The 24417-nt window shown below is 45.9% G+C and overlaps 2 protein-coding genes across 3 annotated transcripts in view; one reads left to right on the top strand and one right to left on the bottom strand.

The window, feature by feature from the left end:
- The window catches only part of ATL1 (atlastin GTPase 1), a 31849-nt gene extending 28546 nt beyond the window's left edge, over nucleotides 1–3303 (top strand). For both annotated transcript variants that reach the window (XM_058806449.1, XM_058806448.1), the window contains one exon: nucleotides 2474–3303. In XM_058806449.1, coding sequence (XP_058662432.1) covers nucleotides 2474–2584 — 111 coding nt within the window. In that variant the 3' untranslated portion in view covers nucleotides 2585–3303. The remainder of the gene's footprint in view (nucleotides 1–2473) is intronic.
- A 265-nt stretch (nucleotides 3304–3568) lies between these two features.
- Nucleotides 3569–22990, bottom strand: SAV1 (salvador family WW domain containing protein 1). Its single transcript, XM_058807204.1, has 5 exons — nucleotides 22735–22990; nucleotides 19797–20252; nucleotides 11945–12215; nucleotides 8120–8263; nucleotides 3569–4709 (listed from the first exon to the last, which is right to left on the bottom strand). Exons 1-5 carry the CDS (start codon nucleotides 22826–22828, stop codon nucleotides 4487–4489), a joined length of 1188 nt encoding a protein of 395 aa, XP_058663187.1. The 5' UTR covers nucleotides 22829–22990; the 3' UTR covers nucleotides 3569–4486.
- Between the last annotated feature and the right edge of the window lie 1427 nt (nucleotides 22991–24417).

Here is a 24417-nt window from a genome sequence, read left to right as displayed (position 1 = left end):
TGGGGAAGAGGGAGAGCTCAGAGCCCCTGGCAGGGCCTGAAGGGGCTCCAGAAGAGCTGCAGAGGGACTGGGGACAAGGCATGGAGGGACAGGAGCCAGGGAATGGCTCCCAGTGCCAGAGGGCAGGGATGGGTGGGAGATTGGGAATTGGGAATTCCTGGCTGGGCTGGAATTGCCAGAGCAGCTGTGGCTGCCCCTGGATCCCTGGCAGTGCCCAAGGCCAGGCTGGACACTGGGAGCCTGGGACAGTGGGAGGTGTCCCTGCTCATTCCAGGGGCATTGGAACTAAATTTAGGTTTTTAGGGGTCTCTTCCAGGCCAGTCCATTCTGGGACTCTGGGACTCTGTGTGTGCCCAGCTCAGCTCCCTGTGCTCCTCCTGCCCAGCCCTGCAGGGTCCCAGTGGGAGCTTCTGGAATGTTCCTGGGGCAGAGCCTCACCAGGATCTGGTTAAACGAAAAAAAAAAAAGCCAAACTTCGTGCACATGGGCATTACTTATTGCAGCTCTGGGTCCCAGAGCCTCCCCAGCTGGCCCAGACATTTCCATGTTTCACTGTGTCCCCAAAGTGGCAGTGCCACCTCCTGAGCCCCTGAGTTCTGGGGCAGTTCCTTTAGAGGAAATTGAAGCTGTTAAAAACCATCCCAATCCCCATCCCAACCCCATCCCGATCCCCATCCCAACCCCATCCCAATCCCCATCCCAATCCCATCCCAATCCCATCCCAACCCCATCCCAATCCCCATGCCAATCCCCATCCCAATCCCAATCCCATCCCAATCCCATCCCAGTCCCCATCCCATGCCAATCCCCATCCCAATCCCCATCCCAGTCCCCATCCCATGCCAATCCCCATGCCAATCCCATCCCAATCCCCATGCCAATCCCATCCCAATCCCCATCCCAATCCCCATCCCAATCCCAATCCCATCCCAATCCCATCCCATTGATCCCAATCCCATCCCATTGATCCCATCCCATCCCTCCCAGCAGCCAGGGCGGTTCCTCGGGTACAGGGGGCAGAGCACAGGATTTGCTGTGGATGAGGTGTTGAACAAACCCTGCCATGTAAAATTGGGACTGGTTTGGCATCACAAAACCCCTAAAACAGCACAAAATGCTGCAGAGTCACCTGGATGGGGCTTGAAGGTGAATTGTCAGGAAAGACAAGCAGAGAAGTTGTGTGAAGTCTCTTCTGCCTCTCCGCTGTGTTCCCAAACAATCCCAAACCACCCCTTCTGTTCCCAAAATCCCATTTGGGATGGGATCAGCATCCCCTTGGACACCTCTGGAGGCTCCTCATCCTCACCCTCCTCCTCCTCACTGCCCCTTCAGCCTCTCCTGCTCCATTCACCCCCTGAGCACACAGAACTCCTCACCCTGGCCGTGTGTGGGGTCCTGGTGCCCCTTCCCAGCCCTCCCAGAGCTGATCCCGGTTTGCCAGCACTCCCAGCAGGAGCTGAGGGGTTGGGGTTGGTTTATTCCACCCCAATTCCGTTTGAAACGGCCATGTCAGAGCTGTGACAGTCGGTGACACCAAGTCCTGAGCTGTGTCCTGGCACCTCCTGTGCCATTTGCCGTGGGATGAAGGTGAGGAGGAGGCAGGGAGGAACACGAGGGTGTCACCACTGTCACCTCATGGGGTCAGATGTCACCTGGCCCTGTCGGTTCCATGTGGGAATTGCAGCCCCACAGCTGCTCCTGCCTGTTCTGAGCCTGGCCTGGTCCCAGGACAAACAGAAAATGATAAAATCAGAAGGAAAATGGTAAAATCAGAAAGAAAAAATCCCCATCATCTGCAGGAAGATGATGGGGACAAGGACCAGAGCCACCCCTGTGCCACCCCCAGCCCTGGGGCTGAGGCAGTTACGGAGCAAAGGCTGAAGCTGCAGGAGCCAAAACAGGGAAAAAAACCCAAAGGCCCCACTCATGGTCCAAATGAAGGATTGATAGAGCTTGGGGGACATGAGGTGCTTGGAAAATTGGAAAATCTGGTGCACAGAACGCACAGGGGGTTGGGATGGATCAGGATTCCCTGGGATTGGAATTCCCTGGGATCGGGATTCCTTGGGTTTGGGACTCCCTGGGATGGGGGTTCCATGGGTTTGGGATTCCCTGGGATGGGGGTTCCATAGGTTTGGGATTCTCTGGGATTGGCATTCCCCGGGATTGGAATTCCCTGGGTTTGGGATTCCCTGGGATCAGGATCCTGTAGGTTTGGGATTCTCTGGGATTGGAATTCCTGGGTTTGGGATTCCCTCAGATCAGAATTCCCTGGGATAGGGGTTCCCTACGTTTGGGATTTGCTGGGTTTGGAATTCCCTGGGATTGATATTCCCTGGGTTTGGGATTCCCGGCGATCCGGATTCCCCGGGATTGGGGTTCCCTGGGTTCAGGGTTCCCTGGGCTCGGCATTCCCCGTGTCTGGGATTCCCCAGTGGGAAGGAGCCGCTCAGCGGGTGCCGTCTCTCCGCAGGCCTTGTACAAGCTGTACAGCGCGGCCGCCACGCACAGACACCTGTACCAGCACGCCTTCCCCGCGCCCCGCAGCGAGCCCGGCCCGCCCGCCGACAGGAAGCAGCTCTAGGAGCGGCCCCGCTGGGCCCCGCTGGGTCCCGCTGGGTCCCGCTGGGTCCCGCTGGGTCCCGCTGGGTCCCGATGGGCCCCGCTGGGTCCCGCTGGGTCCCGCTGGGTCCCCATGGGTCCCGCTGGGTCCCGATGGGTCCCGATGGGTCCCGCTGGGTCCCGGTGCCCCCGGTGCCGCCCGGCCGGGGCTCCCCGGGATCGCCGCCCCCGCCCGTGTCCGTCCCCAGCCCGCCGGGAGCGGGGCCAGCACGGGTGTCCCTGTCCCCGTCCCTGTGTACAGACGGCGCTGCCGCAGCCCCGAGCTTTGGTCCGTCATTGCCAGCGACTCCCAGCTCGTTTATGAAGCCTTATTTCCCCCTTCTTAATTAGTCACCACCGAGGAAACGATAATTGACGTGATACCGCAACTAAAATGGCCGGAGCTTGTCCAAAAGGCAGTTTATTTCAGGTACTTGAAGAAGTTCTAACATGTAACCGCGTTTGTTTCCTTCGTTTAACTGTTTAATGCCATGAACATAATGGAAGTGTTAACTTGCTTTATCAGACACTGTTAAGGGCACTTGCTGTGGTCTGTTAAGGGTGCTGTGAGGAACCGTTTCTGTTTGTCTGCACAAAGTGTCACTTTGTAGCTGTTTTGGAGGAAGTTTCTCTGTATTTCTGTACATATTTATCCATGATAGTGCATAGGATGTGTGGTACAGTTCTATTCTTTTATTGTCAAGACTATTAAAGTTTGCTTTTGGTTCCTAAGAAATTGGTTCTACAGTGAAATTATTTATTACCTCAGCAAGAGCTTCTCCTCTGGGTTTTTTCACATGTTTGGTTTGATTTGGGATTTCAGGGTTGGTCTTTTGAGGGTCATTGATCCACTGACAGACCCAGAGCTCGGTGCCACCAAGAGCTTCAATCATGGGGCTTTTCCTGCTGCTGAGAATGGTTTATCTGAAGTTGTGAAAGGCCACAAATCAGTCACACAAAGCCTTCGTTCATCGAACAAAATGATTTTTATTGAATTCGTAGGATTTACAAGAAATGTACTTTTTTGTCTGCAGTGTTTATTGCACTGAAAAGAACCCATAAATAACATATCAGGACAATTAATGAACCAAATGAAATTACTGGAGAGGGTAACTGGACAATTAAAGATTTTTCCCCAAGTGAGGAGCTTTAAGACAAAAGCTCATTAAAAAAAAAAAAACCCAGTAATTGCTGTTACATCCCTGATTTTCCCCCTGGGGTGGCACAGCGGGGCAGCCAGTGCTGCTGCCTTTCCACTGGAGCGGGTCAGGTTTTGGGAAACGCAGGATCAAAACCACTCTGCTTAGAGATCTTGGTCTTTGGGAAGGTACAAGTGTCCCCCTCTGAGTAACCTGTGTGGAAATGAGGAGTGAGGCTGGAGTACTAATGAGCTAAAGTAAAAAATAAGGCAACTCAGCTTCACCTGGGCGAAGCGCGGCTCGCGGGGTGAGATCAGCCCCGGCGGGAGCCAGCGGCCGGGCCGGGTCTGTACATTAAAGCTGTAAACAAAGGGCAGAGCTCTCAGGAGAGGGATCCCAAACCCCAGGGCACTCCCTGAACGAGGCATCTGCGTTGGGACAACGTGTGGAAGCCAGGACGTGACTACTGCCCTTCAAAAGTACACAGCCAGCTCTAATACTGCAGCTGGCCCAGGCCGGGGAGGGAGGAGCAGGGCACCACGGAACTTGCTGGTTTCTCAGGATAACAAACTACTCCCGGCACGGCCAAAAAAGATTAACAAACAATTTCCACTTCTTTTATAAACAACACATAATACATGTAGAAAAATATTCAAGAGGATAATAATAACAAAGGTGCAACGTCAACAAAAATAAGCTGCCTTTTCAACCAGAAGCGCTTTTCCCGGGAGAGCCGCGGCGGGAGCTCAGTAGTTGGCGCTGTGCTGCTGCTGCTGCTGCTGCTGCTGCTGGGCGTACCACTGCTGCCGCTGCTGCCGCTGCTCCAGCTCCCCCAGCAGCGCCTGCCGGAACGCCTCGTAGAGCTTCACGATGCGCTCCAGCTCCTTCATGAACAGCAGCTTCAGCATGCCCTGGTACGTGTCCAGGTCAGCCAGCTGGAACAGCTCCCACTTCAGGATGTGGTCGTACCTGCGGGAGACACGGGCGTGGGTCAAACATCTGGAGGGTGTAGTGAAAAACACCAAGCGGTTGGTTTGAAAAGGTTGGAAGTTTAGTAGTAATAAAATGGTTTAGAGTAGAGTAATAATAATTTGGACAATTTGAATTAGGACAATATGAGACAACAGAAACAAAGAGTTACAGATGTCTGGGTACCTTTTCCGGGCAGCTCGAGCCTGAAAAAGGCCCCACGTTAACAGAGGATTAACCCTTAAAAACAGCAGCCTGTTGCATATTCATACAGCTCATCCATGATGCATAAATTCCATTCAAACCCAGGGTTCTGGCTGGGCAGTGTCAGCTTCTTCCTCTGAATCCTGACAGCGCCTTTGAGGGAGGAAGAAGTTCGTTTCTTCTGATAATGGAGCAATAAATTCTCTTCCTCTGAAAGATTCAGGTGTCCTGTGGCTGCTATCTCACTGCGAGTCCTTTCTTTAAAAAAGTATCCTACATAGCATCGTTTCTATTTTAACATTTTGTTATAACCTAAAACTATATTTAACACACTACTTAAGAGAATTAACACAGCATCACTTTCTAACACAACACATATAACATTCACTTGAATATTTGCAAAAGCCAATCATAAAATACACAATTTTCACAGTGTGGGGATGTTCACAGGGGTCCCAGGACGAGAGAAGAGATGAGAATCTTGACTCCATGTTTCATTTCATTTTATGATATATATTATATGAAAAGAAAATGATATATTAAATATTAACTATACTAAGAGAATAGAAGAAAGGATTTCATCAGAAGGCTGGCAAGGAAAGGAAGGAAAGGAATGATAATAAAATCTTGTGACTGACCAGAGTCTGAGCCAGCTGACTGTGCTTGGCCATTAATTACAAACATCCCCATGAGACCAATCCCAGATGCACCTGTTGCATTCCACAGCAGCAGATAATCAATGTTTACATTTTGTTCTGAGGCCTCCCAGCTTCTCAGAAGAAAAGATCCTAACAAAAGGATTTTTCATAAAATGTGTCCATGACCTTGCTGTGGTTCCAGGCTCACTGCCCTGCCCTCCTTTCCTGCTTTTCCCTCACACAGCCCACCCAAAATGTGATTGCCTGAGCTTGGAAATGGGGAGCTGCCTGCTCTGCCTGTCCCAGAACAGGAGGAACTCATGGAATAATGGAGATATTTGGAATAATGGAGATATTTGGAATATTGGAGATATTTGGAATAATGGAGATATTTGGAATATTGGAGATACTCAATGCAGCTGAGGCACAGGAGCAGATGGATTCACCTGGCAGCAGGCTGAGGCTGGAATATCAGTGGATTTCTGGAAATAAACTGCATTCCCCACTGAAAGTCACATTCCAGAGGCACCACAGAAGCACCAGGAGGTGCAGGTGACTTCCAAAGATGCTCTGAGGAATTTTAACAATTTCACTTAAACTTAGCACAGCCTCTGTATTAAGTTATCCCTGATTCTGACGGGGCTGCCCTGCTAAAATCTTTTTTCCCCCCAAAACCAGAGAAATAACCAACTGCAGCTGTTTGGAGTTTGAGCTCTGTGTTGAAGTTTTCAGGCACTTGTGCCACAAGTGAAGAGCTTTCTCTTCCTGGGTATCAGCAGAACAGGCTGAGCAGCAGAAATGGCCAATGTGGATTGACAATTAACAATTAACAATTAACAATTAACACTGGTTTGGTGGGTGTTAGCAATGAACTGCTCATCTTTCCCTCCTCTCTTTCCCACTCCTCAGGAGCCTCCCACCCTCACAGGAAGGAATTTGTTCCTATAAACAAAGATTATTTTGGTTAACACCTACCAGACTCTCTCTCAGGCTTTTTCTAACCCTAATTTTTATGCTCTAGAGGAATTTGTTAAAACAAAAGCTAATATTCTTATTTTTCCCATAGTTATCTACTCCTCTCAACAAAAACAAACAAAAACCCCCCAGCTAAATCAATTTACAGAGCTAGGGGTAAGTAACAAATCATGACAAAATGAAACCAATTATTTCAGTGCAAAACTGTGCTGATAATTAAAAATTTAAAAACTTGTCTCAGCCTACTTGCTATAAAGAAATCCCTGATGCATTGTTGAATTTCTCTTATGTTGTTTCTCAATTTTTAAGAAAATATCCAAAATAATCCACACAACACAGGCTGAGCTATTTAAATTTACACTGGATGTGCCAAAAACCTCAACAAATGAATGGATCTGCAGCCAAAACCTGGAAGGATTTCTAGGATACAAATCCTACAGGAACTGAGTGTGGAGCCCCAGTGTTCTGGGGGATTTTAGGGCAATTTAAATTTTATGGGCTGCTGGCAAACCCAGCAGTCACCAGAAATAATAAAACTCATTCAAATTGTGTCACTAGGAGCAGGTAATAAAAAAAGGAATTTTTTTAGTGGAAGTCACTGAACACCACAGCTTGAATTTGCAGTTCCAGGCTGTCCTCACTGCTGGAAAACTGAATTTCTTCATATTCTCCTTAAGAATACACATGATTTAATAATTATTACACCACATTTGGGATTTTACTGCTTCCTATTCAGTGTTACTGAGCTGCACCCATTAGAAAATCTCATTTCTTGATGCTGACTCAAACCTTTTTTGGGAGCAGACTCCCTGTTCCTGCAGCAGCTTTTTTGACAAAATGATTTTTTATTAGCCTTTAGTTTTCAATTCAATTTCTTGAACAGAAATATAGAAATAGAAATACAGATGTCAGCCAGCATTTGGCCTAAAGGGGCTCCAAAGGAGCTGGAAAGGGACTTTGGACAAGGGATGAAGGACAAGGGGAATGGCTTTAAGGTGGAAAAATGTACATTTAGGTTGGATATTAGGAAGAAATGTTTCTCTGTGAGGGTGGGCAGGCCCTGGCACAGATTCCCAGAGCAGCTGGGGCTGCCCCTGGATCCCTGAAGTGCCCAAGGCCAGGCTGGACAGGGCTGGGAGCAGCCTGGGATGGTGGGAGGTGTCCCTGCCACGGCAGGGGTGGGAGTGAATGATTTTTAAGTTCCTTCCAATCCAAACAATTTCATGATTCTGTGATTAAAAACTCTTAAAGGTGGAGGAAAAGCTGTGCTGTTTAAAAAGAACTAAAAGAGACATGAGGAAGTTCCACCCTAGAAATGTTTCACATATTTTCTGAGCACGTGGTACCACTCTTGTAAATACTCTGAAAGCAAAACACATCCTTCAGCCTGTGACAGAGCTTTGTGGGAGCTGCACAAAGTGATCACTCCAAGTAATGCCTGAAAGAAAGCAAATTAATGTGATAAACATTTGGTACAACTCCCTCTCTCAGCCTAAAAACCAAATACAGCACAAGCTCTGCTGTCAGCCACAGAAATTCAATTTTTCTGCATTTTCAGAGTGAAAAGAAGAAAAAAAAAAGGCAGAATCTCACTTGACAGGAGCCCTGGCATAGACCTGGAGCCAGTCAGGGATCTCAGCACTGTGGTAGGGGTTGGCAGGGACCAGCAGGGCCTGGCTCCTCTCCGGGGGCTGCGGCTGGTAGGACACGGGGGGCGGCTGATCGTAGCGGGGCACGCTGCGGGACACACGGACACACAGGGGGACAGGGGGACAGGGTCAGTCCTGCAACTGCACAGGATGCACCCTGCAGGCAGGGTCAGTCCTGCAACTGCACAGGATGCACCCTGCAGGCACTCACTCCTGAGCACTGTACACACACTCACCCTTCCTGAACTTTATACACACACTCACCATCTCTGAGCATTACACACAGACTCACTCATTTCTGAACATTATATATACAGATTCATCATTTCTGAACTTTATACACAGACTCACACTGAGCATTATACACAAACTCACCATTCCTGAGCATTATACAGACTCATCCTTTCTGAACATTAGACACAAACTCACCATTCCTGAGCATTATACAGACTCATCCTTTCTGAACATTAGACACAAACTCACCATTCCTGAGCATTATACACAGATTCACAATTTCTGAGCATTATATATACACAAATTCACAATTTCCAAACATTATATACAAACTCACCATTCCTGAGCATAACACACAGACTCACCATTTCTGAACATTATACACAGATTCACCATTCCTTAACATTATACACAAACTCACCCTTTCTACCACAATACACAGATTCATAATTTCTGAGCATTATAACAGACTCACCATTCCTGAATAGTATACACACACTCACCATTCCTGAGCATTACACACAGACTCACTCATTTCTGAACATTATATATACACAAATTCACTCATTTCTGAGCATTATACACACACTCACCATCTCTGAGCATTACACACAGACTCACTCATTTCTGAACATTATATATACACAAATTCACTCATTCCTGAGCATTATACCCAAACTCACCATTCCTGAGCATTATAACAGACTCATCCTTTCTGAACATCATTCACAGACTCACCATCCCTGAGCATTATACACAGATTCACAATTTCCAAACATTATATACAAACTCACCGTTCCTGAGCATTACACACAGATTCACCATTTCTGAACATTATATATCCACAAATTCACCATTTCTGAGCATTACACACACACTCACCATTTCTGAGCATTATACAGATTCACCCTTTCTGAACATTATTCACAGACTCACCATTCCTGAGCATTACAAAGACTCACCCTTCATTTCTGAGCACTATTCACAGACTCACCATTCCTGAGCATTATTCACAGACTCACCATTCCTGAGCACTATTCACAGACTCACCATTCCTGAGCATTATTCACAGACTCACCATTCCTGAGCATTATACACAGACTCACTATTTCTGAGCATTATACACAGACTCACTATTTCTGAGCATTATTCACAGACTCACACTGAGCATTATACACAAACTCACCATTTCTGAGCATTATTCACAGACTCACCATTCCTGAGCATTATTCACAGACTCACCATTCCTGAGCATTATTCACAGACTCACCATTCCTGAGCATTATACACAGACTCACCATTCCTGAGCATTATACACAGACTCACTATTTCTGAGCATTATTCACAGACTCACCATTCCTGAGCATTATACACAGACTCACTATTTCTGAGCATTATTCACAGACTCACTATTTCTGAGCATTATTCACAGACTCACCATTTCTGAATATTACACACAGATTCACTATTTCTGAGCATTATACACAGACTCACACTGAGCATTATACACAAACTCACCATTTCTGAGCATTATTCACAGACTCACCATTTCTGAGCATTATATACAGACTCACCATTCCTGAGCACTATTCACAGACTCACCATTTCTGAATATTACACACACTCACCATTTCTGAGCATTATACACAGATTCACTATTTCTGAGCATTATACACAGACTCACACTGAGCATTATACACAAACTCACCATTTCTGAGCACTATTCACAGATTCACCATTTCTGAGCATTATACACAAACTCACCATTTCTGAGCACTATTCACAGACTCACCATTTCTGAGCATTATACACAGACTCACCATTCCTGAGCACTATTCACAGACTCACCATTTCTGAGCACTATTCACAGACTCACCACTGCCAAGGCTGCTGCTGCAACCTCACTGAGTCTGCACTCAGCAATAGCTGCTGCTGCTGCTATTTTGGTGAAATTCACCTCAGCCCCACTCAAAGCACTGGAGCTGATTTTAAATAATTTTAAAAGTATTGATACATATAATCCACCATTTAACAAGTCAGAACTGATGTGGATTCAGGCAGCAGCTGATCAGAGTTACTCCATTTAAAGATATCCCCATATATTTATGTTTTGTGCCACAAGGTGAAGAACTTTCTCTTCCTGGGTATCAGCAGAACAGACTGAGCAGTAGAAATTAACAATTGGGATTAACAATGTAAGAATTACCATTGGATTTGGTGCATATTGACAATTAACAGTTGGATTTGGTATGTATTTACAACTAACTGTTAATTTGGTGTGTATTAACAATTAAGATTGGATTTGGTGCCTATGGACAATTAACAGTTAATTTAGTGCACATGAAAACAGTTGAATTTGGTGTATATCAACAACTAAGATTGGATTTGGGGCATATTGACAATTAACTGTTAGATTTGGTGTATGTTAACAATTAACATTGGATTTGATGTGCATTTACTGTTATTTTTGCTGTATATTAGCAATTAACTGTTAATTTGGTGCATATTAACAATTAACAGTTGGATTTGGTGCATATTGACAATTAACTATTAGATTTGATGTATATTAACAATCATAATTGGTTTTGGTGTGTATTTACAATTAAATGTTAATTTGGTGTACATTAACAATTAACATTGGATTTGGTGCATATTGACAATTAACTGTTAATTTGCTGTATATTAACAATTAACATTGGATTTGGTGTGTATTTACTGTTAATTTGCTGTATATTAACAATTAACACACACCATTAATTTGGTGTGTATTAACAACAGTTGGATTTGGTGCATATTGACAATTAACTGTTAATTTGCTGTATATTAACAATTAACATTGGATTTGGTGTGTATTTACTGTTAATTTGCTGTATATTAACAATTAACACACACCATTAATTTGGTGTGTATTAACAACAGTTGGATTTGGTGCATATTGACAATTAACTGTTAATTTGCTGTATATTAACAATTAACATTGGATTTGGTGTGTATTTACTGTTAATTTGCTGTATATTAACAATTAACACACACCATTAATTTGGTGTGTATTAACAACAGTTGGATTTGGCGCATATTGACAATTAACTGTTAATTTGCTGTATATTAACAATTAACATTGGATTTGGTGTGTATTAACAATTAACTGTTAGATTTGGTGTAGATAAACAATTAAGATTGGATTTGGTGTGTATATTTATGTAGTTTTATCTTACTTTGAAATTCTGAGTGGCTGAAACACCCATTTTCATCCCAGCCAAGACTTAATTCACATCTCAGACATCCAGAGCACCTCCAGGCCCATCAGACTTTGAGTGCACAGCTCAATTCTGTTCCCATCACCTTTGCTGTTTCCCTGGCAGCTGCAGAGCTGCTCTGTTTGTTCAGCAGCACCCTCCTGCTTCTAAACCCCACCAACAGCAGACGAACCGCCAAAAGCGCCAAAGCCGAAAACACCGTTTTTTTTTCTGTTTTATGCTACAAAACCATCTCCTCCCTGGCTAAGAGAAGCCCGGGGGGTTCTCTGGGAGCTCACCTGGGAGCACAGGGGTGCTTGTACTGAGCCCTTTTGTTGATGTGATCCACGTAATAAACGCCGAACTCGGAGGACTCGACGCGCTCCCAGCCCGGGGGCAGCCCCTCGCGCTCCAGGGGGTGGCTCCAGTGCGTGGTGTTGGTGTTGTGGTCGATGTAATATTTCCTTCCTCTGATAGTCCAGTCCACTGACCAGCCAGGAGGAAGAGGTAAATCTTCAGAACTATGATTTGTTAAGTTTCCTAAAGATGTAGCAGCAACTCTCCCGATGCCTAAAACGAAGGGAGATCGGGGTTTAGGGAGAGATTTATAGAAATTATGATTTTTGTTCATGAATTGTTACGGCTGCTTCATTTATCAACAAAAACAAACAAAGTTAAATTTCATATATCAACCAACAAAACACCAAAAAGTTTAGAAATTAGAACTATCCAGAAATTAAAACTCTCCAGACAAATCACTACCAAGGCTTTTCAGGTGAACCAGGCAAGAGCAGCAACAGGACGAGGTAAACAAGAGAGGAGGGACGAGCAGGGCTGGGGTCCAAGAGCTGCCAGGAACCCTCAGCTGATGAAATTCCCACCTTTTCCCTGGGATTGATCCAGCACTAGGTTTGAGAGACTGCTCAGCAGCTCTTTGAAATGTGGGATTTGTTGCAACACTCAGTTTTTACAGAGATTTTAGCAGCTGGAGGGTGAGAGATGCCCACAGAAACAGCTCCTGTCCCATCCCTCCCCAGGGAGACTTGGGAAGAAATAAAACCAGATGAGCAAGCACAGAAAACTCAGAAAAAACATCCCCAAGACACCCAACCACAAAACCTCAGTGACAACCAAGAATTTTAATCAAGAATTCTGCAGGTTTCTTTCCATCCCTGGGAATTTGTTACCTCCTGGATGTGCTGGGCTAAATTCAACTCTCTTTTAAAATTCATTTTAAGGAGCTCCCTCCAGTCCCTCACACTACCTAGCTTTAATGAAAATTCCAATTTTCTTTCATCCCACAGCCAAATGCATCCATTCAATCCCATTAACAGCAGAGTTTGTGTGTTGCTGTTTCCCACAGCCAGCAGAAGGGATTTGGGAGCCACTTTTTACACTTTTTTACAAGTCAGAATTCACCCCCACACACATTTACTGACAGGAATACACCCCCTGCTCCTTTTCTTCAGGAATAACATTTTGGTGTGGTTATTTTGTGAGAGAAGGGAAAGTCAGAGTCTCTCTCATCTAAAATGACACCCTGAAACCTGGGGGAGCTATATCCTAACAGAATATTATAATAATTAAAAATAAACTTACAGGAAGGCTCCAAAACAAGGGGATAGATAAAAAATAAATTAAAACCTCCCTCACAAACATCCTCCTTTAAAACTTTGTGCTCACCCTTGTCATGTTCTGAACTGTGTGGCCTTACAGGATTTCCTCTGGTGTCAGGACTTACCTGTTTGCCAGCACTGGAAAGGGAAGTGTGTCCATCTTTAATTGGGATTGAACCCAGAGCTCAATTCCAGAGAAATGAAACATCTGGAGCATTCCTGACCTTTGCAAGGGAAGCTGGTTCAGCTCCACGTGCCAGTGACAAAATAAAAATATTTCAGCTTCTTCAGAGTGCTGTGTTTGGGCCAAACAAACCCAGGATTTTCCCCCATTAGGAAGCTCTGGGATGTGGGAATTGTGATTGTTAAATCAGCACTGCCAGGAGAGCTGAACACACAAATTTGGGGAGAAGAATCCTTATTTTTCTGTTTATTGTTAAAACCTGCACATCCCTGTATTTTTCTTACAGCTCCTCCTCCTTAAATTCTGGCCTCAAACCCACAGATATTTATTTTTACTAAAGGTAAAGGTTAATGATTCCCAACATTGGAAGAGCTGCCACCCTCGGCACTGAAGCTCTCCTGACACGTGGATTCTCCCAATGCCTCTTATTTTTAATTTCCATGATGCAAAGAACAAAAATAACACCAGATCACAAATATTTTATCCATTCCTTTTGCCATTTTCATTAAAAGAGCCAAACCATTAAAATAAACTTGTAGAGATGCAGAAATGACCAGTTTTGAACAATGTTCCATGGACATGAAATCAAAGGCCAGACTGGAAACTGATGGCTGTACCAATCAATTTTTCCCTTCTATCACAGATTATATTGGAATATTCTCTCTGCTGCAAGTTTTAAGATGTTGATATTCGTGGGGCCTTAAAGCCATCAACCACTGTGGCATGAAAATCAGGAATTATTAAAATTGAGACATTTTTTCCTATAAAATTAATTTTTTAGAGATCAAAAGAAATTGTCTGTTGGTTTTCCTGCTAAACTTCAGATGTTGGTTTGTGGGAGGATGGATACACACATAGGAGGAAAACTCCTCCTATAGCTTTGAAGAGAAGAGGAAAATTAACTTTTATATGTATTTATAAATATATATATACACACACCTGTAATTTCAACTGAACAACACTGGGAAGAGTGAATTCCTCTGTGATCTTTTGCAAAGAATAACCCAAAGAAGAAAATCCCAAGACAGCCTCAATCCATGGGCTGCCTTTTCCATGGCAAATTTCCAGGAATGACATTTTCTGCATTTAAATTCCAGCTCAATTCTGAGCCCCAAAGCTCCACACAGGATTTCCCTGCAAGCACCAGGGGTGTTCCCTGCACTGGGGGCTGGCACCAGATTTATGTGGCACAAACAGAAAAGCTGAAGAGTTTTTATACAAACATTTGGTGTAAAACTTGGGATTTTCCTGGCATGGAGGATGAGATAAACTGAGCATGTTCACTGTAACTCTCAGGGTTTTCTTGCTCACACACTCCTCTAGCTGTAACAAATAAAAATTCTCATTCTCCCTGCTTTCCCAAGAAATAAAGTTAAATTATCCTCTTTTCCCAAATGTCTCCTTTCCCCTGCTTAGGGAGGAGCACTCTCTGGAGTGGCACTATCAAATCTCAAGGATGGTCAAAAATTAATTAAATTTATGCATTTGTAAAACCTTTTCAAGCCTCATCTGGTAATTCTGTTTATAATAATATAATAAATATAATAAAATAAATAAATATAATATAATAATGTAATGTAATATAATATAATCAATATAATTAATATAATATTATGGGGTTTTTTTGGTTCAGCTGCTGCTTTTAAGGAATATCAACACTGAAATTGAGGCTTTAATTTTCCTTCCATTTTTAAATCCATTATCTTCAATTTAAGGTTTTGAATTATCAATTTTGACTTTCAGCAGCACATTCCAGGGCACTTTATCAATGCAAAAATTCCTTCTCTTACAAACCCAAATAAATGCCAGGTGTGAACAGTCTGCAGTGTGTTCTTCACTCAGGGAAGTTGTGTTTGAGAAGGAACAAGGAACTGGGAATGAAGTCAGTGCCTTCCCAGTAAAAGGGATTTTTCTGAGGGAACCCTGCCTGGAAAGAAATCCAAACCTCTGGAGCAAAGATTCCCAGCACAGGGCAGGTAAAAAGAGCAGCAGAGAGATCCCATCCCCAGCATAAAAAGGGCAAAGAGCAAATCCAGAGGAGAAAATTCCACTGGGGTAGAAAATGCAGAGAAATTTCAGAACTCCCCACCAGTGACTTCACCCACATTTCCAAAGTGTTGCAGAATAAATCTTACAAAACACTCTTTGTTTTCAATTAGCCCAATTGTCCTGAGAGCCTTTTCAGGATGCCAAAATCCTCTCCCTTCCCCTCATCAGAGCAGGAAGAGAAGATGAACAAAGTGTTTAATTTGAAAAGAATCACTAACAATAAAATACCTAATAATTTCCAATAACTCTCCTGTTTAGCCAGGTCTGCAGGTCCCACCTTTCCTAACCCTGTCCACAGCTCTGAAGGAACTTCCTGAGCACAAGCACCTCTTGTTGGAGGGAATGGGGCGTTCCAAGCAAGCACAAACTCACAAATAGGAAATGACAGGAAGAACTCTGACAGCACCAAGAATTATGCTGCAAAATTCCTGCAAAATCAGCACAAAAGAAGAAAAAGGCAGGAACTGCCGTTTGTTTAAAAATGAGAGAAGGGCACACACAGAAAAATAAAAATATGGCTATTTCAGCTCTAAATGGGTTTTGTGTCATAATCTCATTTATTTTGCTCTTACATTTAACAAGTTTGCAATTTTTCATGGGTACAACTTAACAGATGAACCAAAAGCACAGAGGATTCTCTGTTAAATTGCTTTTTCTCCTGTGACATCCCAGTGAACTCATCACAATCCACCAGCAGCAAGTGCCTTTACATTGAGAGTGTTGATTTCAAGCTCAGCAATTGTCATAGACACAAAGAATGGTTCAGCTTACCGCTCACACAGGCACAAATAACTCTGAGGTCTTGGTTACAAGTTAGTTCCAATCTACACTGAAGGTATAACTTCAACCACAGACCTCCCCAAAACTTTAACCTAGAAGAGAGGAAAGAGATGGCGAGGAAAGACAGGTAAAAGTCTCTTAGAATTAAAAGTTTGAAAAGGACACTCATAATAATTAAAAAAAAAAAATAAAAAAAGAAATTAAAAATTTAAGAAATGCCACAGAGGTAGCTAAATGTGTAAAATTAGGAGGTATCTCAACTGAAAATATTGGTCAGGAAAATCAGCAGCACTGGATTGGTAATGAGAAACAAAGTGAATGAAATATGGGAAGGAGGAGATGGCAGAAGTGAAGCACAGGGAGAGAGAAAACGTGGCTGGAAGGAGCAATGCCATGGAAGGACAGGGCAATGCTGGAACAGAGCTGCTGCAAAGCCCAGGGCAGCCTCAGCACTGCCTGAGCACTCTGCAGCCTTGAGCAGAACGTGTTTGTAACTTGTCCAGCCGCAGAGAGGAGAATCCCAGGTCAGAAGGAGAGCTGAAGTGCACAGGCACCTCTCCACGGGCAGACTGCCCCCAAAAGCACCTCGGGGTGAGCACCAGGAACGGCAGCAGAGCGGGGACACCTCGGGCTCACCAGCAACACCTCCTGGGGAATGCACCCAAACACTGCAGCACTGAGCAGGCACCTCTGCAGGGACAGGAGGGGCAGCATTTACAAACTCCAGCTAGAAACCACACTGCTCGTTTGGAACTGCAGGCACCAGGCAATTCTGGCATCTCCATGAAGAGAAACAACAACGGGGACGAGGAAAGAAAAGTTATTTAGACAAAGGCAGTGAAAGCAACGGGCTCTGGAAATGCAAGAAAAAGAAACAAGGAATTGCAGAGACATTTGGGTAACTCAAGGAAAACACTGAAGCTGTGAAGGCATGGGATGGTTCAAATAAAAAGAAGCTGAATGGTGAGATGAAGGAAGTAACAAAACCTAAAATTTTCTTATTTTGGGCCACATAATTCTGTAAGAAAAAAGGGAAGAGGATTTTAGGTGTTCAGATGGAGATGGAAAAAAATGGAGGAAAGGGAAACCACTGGCAACTGAAAGGCTCAGCTTTGTCTGTCCCTATGGGTGCATGACATTAAATACTCACCCATCACCAAACCTTGTAAAACTTGTTCAAAATATGAAATGTTAAAGTATGAGAGTCAAGGACCAAACCAAGCAAACAGGAGCAGCTCCTTTATGATTTCCAGGGCTAAGGTCAACAAACAGCACAAAAAAATCTATTTAGGAAGAAGATGTTGCTACAATTGAGCAAACTATGGAGCTCCTTTTACAAATTTGAAATAAATTTGCTCTGTGAATCTCCACTTCCAAGCCAGAGCTCCATTTCTGGGAATCTCCTCAGCAGACCCAACTGCTGTTTAATTCTGAAGGTTAAACTGAGGGATTGATTTGTGAAATCCTCCCCTCCTGCCTCTCCTCCCTAAAACATCCCAGCACAATCCCAGTGCTCGTTACCTGCACAGGTAAATGTTTAATGCCTGCTGGATGAGCAATAACTGCAGAGATCCACACAAAATCCAGCTAGGTCAGAGAGATTCACATTTAGCAAAGCAAAGGAGGATTCAAGTAGCAGGCCTTAAACCCCAGCAGTTGAGAATTTCCTGGCTGGCGTTTCCATTCTGATGGAAGTGTTTGTGTGGGGCAGGAAGCACAAGGCACTGACAGGTTCTAACCCCACACTCCAGGGCAGCAGCACTAAAAGCTGATGCTCTCCCTGGCAGGTTCCTTGTGCTATAAAGGAGATTTGTTTTATCAGACACTAATCACAATTTTGTTCACAGATGCAGGTAACAATGTATTTCATACTGAAGGCACATCATTTACAGGTTTGAAATGTTTGTTCCCAACTCCTCCTTGGGCATAGTTTTTGTCATATCAGAGTCAAATATTTCAGAAAAGTAATATTGAATGGATTCTTCTTCCTTATGCTGTTTAGTTTTAGGAAACAAAAAAGTTACAGTGAAACTGAGGGGGAAACAATCATATTTACAAATTTAAAAGCTAAAAGAAAGGAGTGAAGGATTAGGAAGTAAATTTCAACACTAATTAGATGCCAATTTGCTAATTACACAAAGCAGTCATTCTTCCCTATGACTATTTATAAGGAATTATTTTAATTATTGAGGTCAAATTCAAAACAATGAAATTAAGTAATAAGATGATAATTAAAATTTAATGATAACAATAATCATAACAATGCTGCAATGTTGTATTCGAGTTGTTGGTTATTCTCTACACCATGAAAATAGGAGATGTCCCCCAATGAATAAAATTTCTTGCAAGCCAGCAACTGATGTGTAGAGGAGATGCACATTTGCCTGGCATTAAAAACCTCAAAATTTGCTTGGCCTCAGCTCATTTACTTAAGAAAATAATCCTGGTTTAAATCTAGTTTTTCTTTTTGGGTATGTGTGAACAATCCCTCAATTCCAATTTCCAAAACTGATGTGTAGAGGAGATGTACACAAAACTTGCTTGGCCTTAGTCCACTTACTTAAGAAAATAATCCTGGTTTAAGTCTTATTTTTCCTTTCTGGATATGTGTGAACAAATCCTCAATTCCAATTACCTAAAACTGATGTGTAGAGGAGATATACACAAAACTTGCTTGGCCTAACTCCATTTATTTCAGAAAACAATCCTGGTTTAAGTATATTTTTCCTTTCTGGGTATGTGTGAACAAACCCTCAATTCCAAAACTGATTTGTAGAAGAGATGTACATATGCCTGGCATTAAAAACCCCCAAAACTTGCTTGGACTTACTCAATTTATTTAGGAAAATAATCTTGGTTTCAGTCTATTTTTGATTTCTAGATATGTGTGAACAAACCCTCAATTCCAATGACCCAAAACTGATGTGTAGAGGAGATGTACACAAAACTTCCTTGGCCATAGTCCATTTATTTGTGAAAATAATCCTGGTTTAAGTCTTATTTTTCCTTTCTGGATATGTGTGAACAAACCCTTGATTCCAATGACCCAAAACTGATGTGTAGAGGAGATGTACATATGCCTGGTGTTAAAAACCCCAAAACCAGCTTGGCCTTACTCCATTTATTTAAGACAATAATCCTGGTTTAAATCTGCTTTTCCTTTCTGGATATGTGTGAACAAACCCTCAATTCCAATGACCCAGCCTTAGAAACCATACGTGTGAACAAACCCTTGATCCCAATTACCCAAAAGTGATGTGCAGAGGACACATACACAAAACATGCTTGGCCTTACTCCATTTATTTGTGAAAATAATCCTGGTTTAAATCTATTTTTCCTTTCTGGCTATGTGTGAACTACTGGAATATGTGAACAAACCCTCAGTTCCAATAACCCAAATCCCAGAAATGCCATGACAAAGCAGCTCCGTCCTACACACCTCAAACACAACCCCGATCATCCAGACTCCCCAAACTGTCACCAAAACCGGATTTTAAAGAAAACCACCAAGGAATCCTTACCTGAAGCGTGCCTGCCATGATTGTGGGACATCCTCTGGAAAAGATCACTGTTGTGTTCATAATACCTGTAGTCCTCGTGCAGGCGCTCGTTCAGCGGGCGTCTCCTGTGGCCATCGTAGAAGCGCTCGCAGTAATAGCCGCGGGCATCGCCGTTCTCCAGCCCCGCGCCGGCCTCGGCCAGGAAGGGCTGCGAGGAGGAGGAGGAGGAGGAGGAGGAGCCGTACTCGCGGGGCACCTCGGCCAGGCTGCGCGCCAGGTACGAGGGCGCGGACAGTCTGTTGCTCTCTCGCCTCAGTATCTCGTGGGGCGGCCGCGGCACCGGGCTCCGCAGGAAGCTCTGGTTGCGGGACACGAGGCCGTCGCCGGGGCCGTAGGCGGAGGGCGCGGGGTCGGGAGGGCACAGGTCCGTGCGCCGGGGAATGGTGGGGCCGTGGCGGATGAACGAAGGCATCAGATCTGCCGGGGAGCACGGGGACAAGTGAGAGCCCTGCCCGGGCAGAGATTTACACGCTGCAACTGGGGAAATTCACTTAAGGCATCTCTAATGTGAAAAATGCGTATTTTGCGATTGGCTTTTCAAAATATTCAAATGAATGTTGTATGTGTGGTGTTAGAAAGTGATGCTGTGTTAATTCTCTTTAGTAGTGTGTTAAATATAGTTTTAGGTTATAACAAAATGTTAGAATAGAAACGATGCTATGTAGGATACTTTTTTTCTAAAGAAAGGACTCACACTGAGATAGCAGCCACAGGACACCTGAATCTTTCAGAAGAAGAGAATTTATCACTCCATTATCAGGAGAAATGAACTTCTTCCTGCCTCACTCCGGCAGGATGATGCCATTTAGGATTATGAGGAAGAAATTGACACTGCCCAGCCAGAATCCTGTGTTTGAATGGAATTTATGCATCATGGATGAGCTGTATGAATATGCAACAGGCTGTTGTTTTTAAGGGTTAATCCTCTGTTAACGTGGGGCCTTTTTCAGGCTCGTGCTGCCCAGAAAAGGTACCCGGACTGTCTGTAACTCTTTGTTCCTATTGTCTCATATTGTCCTAATCCAAATTATTATTACTCTAATTGTATTACTATTTTTATAACCATTTTATTACTATCAAACTTCTAAAATTTTGAAAACAAGTGATTGGCGTTTTTCACATCCAACAACTCCCTGCAGGGAGGTGCAGCCAGGTGGGGTCGGTCTCTGACAGAACCAGAGGACACAGCCTCGAGCTACATCAGGGAAGGGATAGGTGATATTAGGAAAAAAATTTCACTGAAAGAATAATAAAGCACTAGAATGCTCTTCCCAGGGAGGTGGTGGAATCACCATCTCTGGATGTGTTTAACAAAAGATTTGGTGCTGTAGTCTGGGTGAGGTGTCAAGGCACAGGTTGGACTCCGTGATCTCAGAGGTCTCTCCCAACCTCATCATTCTGTGGTTCTGTGTAACACCTGTGTACATGTGGTGGTAAAGCTGCAGAATGTCCAGGTGCAGCAGAAACCAGCACACCCCACACCAGGAACCCACTGAGCAAAACTGCAGCTGCAATAAACAAAGCAACCCCGAACCCATCAAAAAAACCACACAAGAAAAAGAAAACCCAAACCACCCACACTGTGCTGTGGCTAAATCAGTCAGGGTTCGTGCTTCTCTGTGAGAAGGGTCAAGAAAATCCACATATCTTGGCTACTGCTTCTTTGGGAATGTTGTCCTTACAAACTGGGAATGACAAGATGTTAATGCCCACAGGAATCCAAGACAGAAACAGAATTCACACTGCCCCCACTAATCCCAAAGGCACAAAGTTCAGCCAGAAAAAACGATGTCATTCCATATGCATTAAGTCCTCAAATTATCAGGGAGATATTTCACTTTCTCCTTTAGAATTTCACTGCCTCCCTCCAGTATGTGAAACATTCCTCTTCTCCCTTTTACTTTCAACATGATAGAAATAAGTAATTTCCCTCCAGATAAATTAATACAGATTATAACTTTTGCTTAGAACGAGGTCATTCCTATTGTTAATTACCTTTTATTAATAAACCCTTACAACTCACGGTTAAAATCTGGTGCACCCCAGAAAGCGTCAGCAATAAATTCATTTATTTATTTATTGGGCAAACAAACCCATTTCAGTCTCGGGTTGTCTTCTGAGACAAACAACCAAACCCAAGCACACTTTCAGTGTGAGTTTGTGGTGTTGTGCCCAGCCCTAGGAGCACAGGGCTACGGGAAGATCCCTGCAGCCCAGGTGACCTCACCAGGTTGAGTCACGGAGAGGACCTGGAGCATTTTTTATGCAGGGATTTTATGCAACTGCCTGGCGGGACAGTTATCTCATCCCACAGTGCTCGGATGGGGAAAACAAGCGCGGTTCTGGAAGGATTCAGGAGCCGCAGCCCTGAAAATCCCCCGGGCCACAGGGACCCCTTCCCTGCTTCCCTGTGCCCGGCTGCTCCGAGCCCCGGCCAGCCTCACCCCGGAGCTCCTGGCTTCATTTAAAATCAATGTCTGAACTCCCGCCTGCTGAAACTGAGGAACCAGGCATCGAGAAAATCATAAAACCCACAAAACCCACCAAGTTCGGGCACGCTGAGCGCCCGCTGGAACAAGGCGTGCAGGGCTCCCTTTGAAACTCGGCTTTCCTTTTCAGTTTTAACTTCCCTCCGTCATCTCCCAGGGCTCATAACAGGACCGAACACATATTTACACGGAGAAATAACCCTTACACACATTTACAGGGAGAAATAACCCCTACACACATTTACAGGGAGAAATAGCCCCTACACACACCCACGGGGATACCTCCCCCTCACGCCCCTCACCCCCCAAGGCCGCGCAGCTCCAGGGCCCGCCGGACCCGCAGCGGCCGCACACAAAGGCCTCGGGATCGGCCCCCCGAGCCGGCGGCCCCCGCTCCCCCCGACACTCACTCCGCAGCAGCGGGCTCGTCTCCTTCTTCACGTACTTCCCCTGCACCTCGCCCGGCTTGGAGAGCTCCGTCCGCGTCTTCTTCCGCGACAGCATCCCACCTCCCGGCCCGCTGCCACCGCCCGCATGCCCGGCGCCGCTCCCCGCTCCGCAGGGCGGGGAGTGGGGGTCCGGCCGCCGCCGGGGGCCGGGCCGGGACCAGGAGCGGGGTTGGGATCGGGATCCGGACCGGGACCGGGCCGGGGGTCGCTGAGGGGACGCGGCGGGCGCGCGGGGCGTTGTGGGAAGGCGGCGGCCGCCGCCCTCCGGGACGGCCGCGGGGCAGCGCAGGGGAGGGGGCGCGGCCACAGCGCCCCCGCGCGGCGGGGAGGGCGCGGCCCCTCACGGAGCGGCGGGAGCCCGCCAGGACAGAAAGCCCGGAATGAGAGAAACCCCTGAGGGACAGAAACCCTGGATTGAGAGAAACCCCAGAATTACAGAAACCCTGGACTGAGATAAACCCCAGAAAAACAGAAACCCCAGAATAACAGAAAACCAAGAATAACAGTGACAGAACCCCACAGTGACACAATCACTGAATTGTTGAGGTTGGAAAAGAGCTCCGAGATCAGCGAGTCGGAGCTGTGCCCGATGCCCACCTCATCACCCAGCCCAGAACACTGAGTGCCACCTCCAGGCCTTCCTTGGGCACCCCCCCAGGGATGGGCGCTCCTGACAACGTTTTCCGTGGAGAAATTTTCTCAAATATCCCATTTAAACCTCCGCTGAAGCTGTTCCTTCTTGTCCTGTTCCCTGGAACAGAGCCCGACCCCCCCCCGGCTGTGCCCTCCTTGTGCAGAGCCACAAGAGCCCCCTGAGCCTCCTTTGCTCCAGGTGAGCCCTGCCCAGCTCCTCAGGGATTCTGCAGCTCCTGCCCAGCTCCTCAGGGATTCTGCAGCCCCTGCCCAGCTCCTCAGGGATTCTGCAGCCCCTGCCCAGCTCCTCAGGGATTCTGCAGCTCCTGCCCAGCTCCTCAGGGATTCTGCAGCCCCTGCCCAGCTCCTCAGGGATTCTGCAGCCCCTGCCCAGCTCCTCAGGGATTCTGCAGCTCCTGCCCAGCTCCTCAGGGATTCTGCAGCTCCTGCCCAGCTCCTCAGGGATTCTGCAGCCCCTGCCCAGCTCCTCAGGGATTCTGCAGCCCCTGCCCAGCTCCTCAGGGATTCTGCAGCTCCTGCCCAGCTCCTCAGGGATCCTGCAGCCCCTGCCCAGCTCCCTCAGGGATTCTGCAGCCCCTGCCCAGCTCCTCAGGGATTCTGCAGCCCCTGCCCAGCTCCCTCAGGGATTCTGCAGCTCCTGCCCGGCTCCTCAGGGATTCTGCAGCCCCTGCCCAGCTCCTCAGGGATTCTCCATTCCCTTCCCAGCTCCTCGGGGATTCTGCAGCCCCTGCCCAGCTCCTCAGGGATTCTGCAGCCCCTGCCCAGCTCCTCAGGGATTCTGCAGCCCCTGCCCGGCTCCTCAGGGATTCTGCAGCCCCTGCCCAGCTCCTCAGGGATTCTGCAGCTCCTGCCCAGCTGCTCAGGGATTCTGCAGCCCCTGCCCAGCTCCCTCAGCCTATCCTGGGGCTCCATTCCCTTCCCCAGCTCCGTTCCTTTCCCTGGACACGCTCCAGCCCCTCAGTGTTTCTTGTCATGAGGGGCCCAGAGGGG

Source organism: Ammospiza caudacuta, chromosome 6 (assembly GCF_027887145.1).
Source record: "Ammospiza caudacuta isolate bAmmCau1 chromosome 6, bAmmCau1.pri, whole genome shotgun sequence".
Classification (NCBI taxonomy): domain Eukaryota; kingdom Metazoa; phylum Chordata; class Aves; order Passeriformes; family Passerellidae; genus Ammospiza; species Ammospiza caudacuta.
This window is presented reverse-complemented; position numbering and strand designations above follow the sequence as displayed.